A 5309-nucleotide genomic window follows, 5' to 3' on the forward strand; every position below is an offset into this window, starting at 1 on the left:
GTAAGCCCAGCAAGCAGAAAAATCTACTCCAGGACAAAGACACAGCATGATGTGGCAAAATATCGAGATATTGATGACTAATACTGCACTCAGAAGAAAGGAGAGGGAGGAGGATGAGAGGAAGCTCAGAGCCTTTGGAGCTGTTTGGATTCATTGAGGAAGAGCACACTGAGCTCTCAGGGGCAGACTGGGGCTCTCATGCTGAAAGGAGCCTCAAGGGGAAAGTGAACAGAAAATCAGCAGATACAACAAAGGGTCTGTTTCTTTCCTAGTTTCTGACAGGGAATTTTTTAGTAGGATTTTGGTCCACTCCCCTAGGCAGCTGCAGTGCCAAGGCATGGTGGAGGATAGAGCTCTATGGGAAGAGGCCATTGACTGTCAGCATGGTTTAGAACTCTGTTATTATTTTGTTTTTGCAAGGCTTTCAGCGTGGCTGTTTTGAGCAGCCCAGCACTGTTCCCATTGTGTGCTGGAAGTTTGCTCCAAGCAGATAACTGGGCTCAGGTCACTGGCGTGGGCTGAGGGGTTGGATTGCAGGGACACAGGGCTCAGCTCTGAGGCTGTGATCAAGGACCAGATACTGCTGAAGGTGGTTGGACTTGTTTGAATCTGCACTTCCTTAACTACTCAAATCATGCCAAGTGCATACTCACAACAGGAAGGTAACAAACAGTGCTGTCATCCTGAAAACGAGGAGTGCAGATGCTGTAACGCTAATCCTGAAACTTTTCTCAGGAGGGAAGGAGGAAGTGGACTGGATCATCTGCTCCCAGCCCCGTGCTCTGAGAGGGGCTGGCATGAGGCCTTTTCAGGGAGAAAACCAGATAAAGCTCTCCTCTGCACAGAGGCCTTGCAGTCCAGGCTGTGCTCTGGAATCCTGTGTGCTCCAAGGTACGGGAGCCAGGGATCTTCTCTGCTGTAGCAGCAGAACCCTTATGGAGGCAAGGAGTGCAGGTAATGTCCACTCAGCCTGTGAACTACTCCTGACAAGCACCTGAAGTCCTTTGGGAGGTTTCTGCACTGGCAGAAATGATGCTTAATGATTAACCCTGAGAGAAATCACGTGGTAATTTTTATCTTAAACCCACAGCCGTGTGTAAACCCCAACAGCAGCAGGAATGGGAGAGGTTAACACTGAATCTCGGCCAGGAAGCAAAGGTAAACACCAAGGAGGATTTTGTTTAGTAAATAGCAAAATGTGCTTTATCCCTGGTCAGTACCAGGTTAATCAGAGTGGTTTGGGTTGGAAGGGACATTAAAGCTCATCTTGTTCCAACTCCCCTTCCCAGAGCAGGGGACTTTCAGTTTGTTCAGAGCTGCATCCTTGAATTATTCTGATCATATTTCAATAGGAAAGTAAATGTCCTAATGAATACTGAAATATTGATAATCATTACTGCTCTTTGAGAGTAGACAGGATCAGAGAGCTCCCAGTTTTTATCTGTTTGCCTGGATTCCTTGTGAAGGAGCACACTGAGTCGGGAGTGACAGCTCAGTCCTTCAGTGGCACCAATCTTTCAGGTCCAAATCAAAGTTGTCTGCAATTTAAAAATGAAGTTACTGATTGCCTGCAGGACAGCTGATCCCCACAAGATGTCAAAGGGTATGGAAACAGGTAAAGATCAAACTCTCCAGAGCAAATAACTGAGGGTGGTGCTGCTGCTGGCATGAATGGAAAACTGCATTGCAGTTTATCCATCTTAAATATCAAAACCAGCCCGTGTGAAGCTGCCTTAATTTGATCTTTGCAGAAAGAAAGCAGAGGAACACGCAGTTACAGAGCGTGCCCATCTGGCAGTGCACGCTGGTGGAAGGAGGTGCTCAGGAAAGCCCTGCACAGCTGCTAGAGCCGACAGGGATGATGCAAAGGACATGGAGTGACCTTCTCCCTGTGCTGGGAAAGGCCAGGCCTTGCTGAATGCTGGCCCTGGAGTACTGAAAACATGGATCAGTTGGCAGCTGCAAGAACCCTCGTGCATCTGTCATGTGCTCAGCACAAACCCACCAATCTGTGGTTGTTCAGATGCACTTCTGTATTTATACTTGCACTCAGCTGTCAGCATCATCCTGCCTCGAGCTGCAGGGCTGGATGTGCTTCCTGAGCATGCACTGACAGTGCTGGGGATAACAGATGTGCTGCTTGCTGTGATTGCAGAGAGCTGATGGGAGCAGCCTGGAGGCTGAGGTGATAACAAAGATGGGATGCTGTGCTCCTCAGAGACTGCTGTCCTGCAAAGCTCAATGGGAGTGAAACAGCCGGTCTGTCACAGCTACATGGGACACACAAAGTACTAAAGCTACTCTTCCCTTTTACCTCAATAATTAGTAGTTACTGTGCTTTGTGGAACAAAAAAAAAAAACTACAGCAAATAATTTGAAAATAATAATTTAATGAATTTTAAGAAACCTAATGCCTTTCTTGCAGGAGTCATGGTTCATGTGTCATTTTCTTGTGCCACTGTCAGTCCCTTGCTGTTATCACATGTCCTGTCCATGTACAAATGCCAAAGGTACAAACCCTTTCTGAAGGATACAAACTAGGAGAGCTGCTTTAACATACACCAAGCTGTCAGAGATAACCAGACAAAACCACCAGGCCTGGCCTAGTCACTGATTTTGGAACATCTCAAAGCTCCAATAAACTCTTGTACTATCCACCTTGAAAAGGGTTTTGCACAAAATTAATTCTCAAAACCATGTCTCTTTGCTGCTCTTCAAACCCACATGTGCTTCCTTGTTGGAACACAAAGAGTTTTATTTAACTGCTAGAGAAAATAGTATTTTTTAGGTGTGTTTAAGGCTGAAAGGCTATGGAGAAGTTGCTGGTGTGGAGAAGAGGGAGCTGTCCCAAGGCAAGAAGGAAGCACACGTGCGGGAGCCACAGTAGCAGGGTTTTCTCAGGCTGTTCTCTTCCTCCAGAGGTTTGTGTTCTGTGCTAGCTCCTGGTGAATTATGGAATCTTCCAGAGTAATCATAGCAAAGTTCCTCTCCAGCAGAAATATCAGCAGCTGCAAACAGCGCCAGCCTGGGCACCATGGAGTCCACCCTGACGGGCACCATGACGAGGTTGGGCTCGCAGGAGTGGTTCAGGAACCTGCCCACGTTCCCGACGCGCGTGGGGTCCACGAAGGTCTCCAGGAGCCGCCCGTCGTGCAGGTGCTCCCTCACGGCGATGATGTAGTTGGGCTCTTGTGGAGCCTGGGCCCGGATCCTCCTCTGGGCCTCAGCGGAGCCCAGCACCTCCCCGGCGTACTCGCACACGAAGCTGCCCGCGGGGATGGGCTCCATCGCGCGCACGCCCCAGCCCTTGCAGCGCGTGCGGAACACCTGCAGCCGCAGCCGCAGCCCGCGCTGCACCAGCCTGTTGCAGCAGCCCTCCCCGCAGCCGCACAGGCTGTTGCACTCGAACACGGGCCTGGAGAAGGGCTGCTGCTGCTCGGGCAGCCCCAGGCCCAGGCGGCCGTGGCCGTGGCCGCGGGGCAGGCAGGGGCAGGCGGGCGGCGCGCAGGAGCGGCTGCGGCACGGGCAGCCCGGGAAGGTGACCTCGGTGGGGTCCAGCTCTCCGTCTGCTCCGGCCACGCTGTCGGGGCTGTACTGCAGAGAGAACGGCAGGCACGGCCTTGGCACCAGCAGAGCTTCAAACCACAGTTCTAAAACACTTTCTGTCTGTAAATGACTGATCCCAGAACTCTCAAATGGTGAACACACTGCTTTTCTGTAAACCTCCAACTCAAACTTGTCTGAAATGTTTAAAGAATACAAATCAGATATTCCATATAGACCAAAAACCAACTGATAATCTTCTTGGTGCCTGAATTTCTCAAAAGAGCTCCCTGGGCACAGAATATGCTTAGAATAAAAAAATCAGCTCATTATATCTGCTCTATTATTTACAATTTTCTTTTATGGAGATGCCAAAGATATTTATTTATGGAGGCATTTATTTGTAGAATTATTAAGGTATTGTTAAAGTAATTCTCCCCACACTTCAAAATGCTCAATAAGTTACCTCTAAGGTTAACCCATAGCTCTTCTAAGCCACAGAATTTCAAATATACAATTATGATAAAAATAAAGATACTTTCAATTTATCTTTTCAACTTGTTACACTCACACGTCCTCCTAATTGCAGCAGAAAATCAGGTTCTCAAAATTACACTGATGCCCCCAGCAGGTGAATGCTTAGAGAACCACGGAGTGCTGCAAAACAAAACCTGACAGAAACTGCTACATTTGGAAACCACAATATAACACCAGCCACGGGTGTATTTTCACTCCCTCTCAGCATCAGCTTTATTTAGAAGCCCGGAGGATGTGCTATCACTAAATATTGCATTTCACAGCAGCTTGTACCTGGCAGGTCCTGGGTGTTGTGGAAGATGACAGTGCATTCGCAAGCTTCTTTTTTAAATAAGCATCAGCTTCTCAGTCACTCGGCTTCACTCAAAACCAAGTTTAATGTTCCTCAACCATCACCACCTTTCCCATTTTGGTAAAATACGAGCACACCACGCAATTCAGGGAGATTTGGGTCTACAGGGATCACACATTTTTTTCCAAGGCTTATTAAAAACTTATCCAATCTGCAGAGGAAATGGGCTGGCAGGGGAAGGTGTCCCTGCACTGGAAGGTGTCCCTGCAGTGGAAGGTGTCCCTGCAGTGGAAGGTGTCCCTGCAATAGAAGGTGTCCCTGCACTGGAAGGTGTCCCTGCACTGGAAGGTGTCCCTGCAGTGGAAGGTGTCCCTGCAGTGGAAGGTGTCCCCGCAGTGGAAGGTGTCCCTGCACTGGAAGGTGTCCCTGCAGAGGAGGGTGTCCCCACAGGGGAAGGTGTCCCTGCCCCGCTCTCCTCCCCCGTGTGTCCCCCCGGTACCTGGAAGGCCGGCGGGGCCTCCCCGGGCGGCCACAGCTCCACGGGCACGGCCTCGCTGCCGCCGCTCAGGTCCGCCATGCCCGCGCCCCGCCCCAAAGCCCAGCGCCCATTGGCTGCGCGAGGCCGGCGCCGCTCGCTGATTGGGCGAGGCAGTGATTGACAGCGCCGCGCGGGCTGGGCGCAGTGTCGCGCGGACCCCCTCAGGGGGCGGGAGCTGTGAGGGAGCCCCGCCCTGACCCGGCCCCGCCCCGGTCCAGCCCCGGTCCAGCCCCGGTCCAGCCCCGTCCAGCCCCGTCCAGCCCCGGTCCAGCCCCGTCCAGCCCCGTCCAGCCCCGGTCCAGCCCCGGTCCAGCCCCGTCCAGCCCCGGTCCAGCCCCGGTCCAGCCCCGGTCCAGCCCCGTCCAGCCCCGGTCCAGCCCCGTCCAGCCCCGGTCCAGC

General features: G+C 51.7%; 1 protein-coding gene across 1 annotated transcript; it reads right to left on the minus strand.

The window, feature by feature from the left end:
• Positions 1–2373: 2373 nt before the first annotated feature.
• Positions 2374–5030, minus strand: LOC134557961 (histone-lysine N-methyltransferase SETMAR). Its single transcript, XM_063411342.1, has 2 exons — positions 4872–5030; positions 2374–3594 (listed from the first exon to the last, which is right to left on the minus strand). Exons 1-2 carry the CDS (start codon positions 4947–4949, stop codon positions 2809–2811), a joined length of 864 nt encoding a protein of 287 aa, XP_063267412.1. The 5' UTR covers positions 4950–5030; the 3' UTR covers positions 2374–2808.
• Positions 5031–5309: the final 279 nt, after the last annotated feature.

This window comes from Prinia subflava, chromosome 14 (genome assembly GCF_021018805.1).
Source record: "Prinia subflava isolate CZ2003 ecotype Zambia chromosome 14, Cam_Psub_1.2, whole genome shotgun sequence".
NCBI classification, from domain to species: domain Eukaryota; kingdom Metazoa; phylum Chordata; class Aves; order Passeriformes; family Cisticolidae; genus Prinia; species Prinia subflava.

Coding starts and splice junctions, on each gene's coding strand:
- LOC134557961 (XM_063411342.1), bottom strand. CDS start 4,949: ATGGCGGACCTGAGCGGCGGCAGCGAGGCCGTGCCCGTGGAGCTGTGG. Junction 3,595..4,871: donor AGGCCCCGCCGGCCTTCCAG/GTACCGGGGGGA, acceptor TTCTCTCTGCAG/TACAGCCCCGACAGCGTGGC.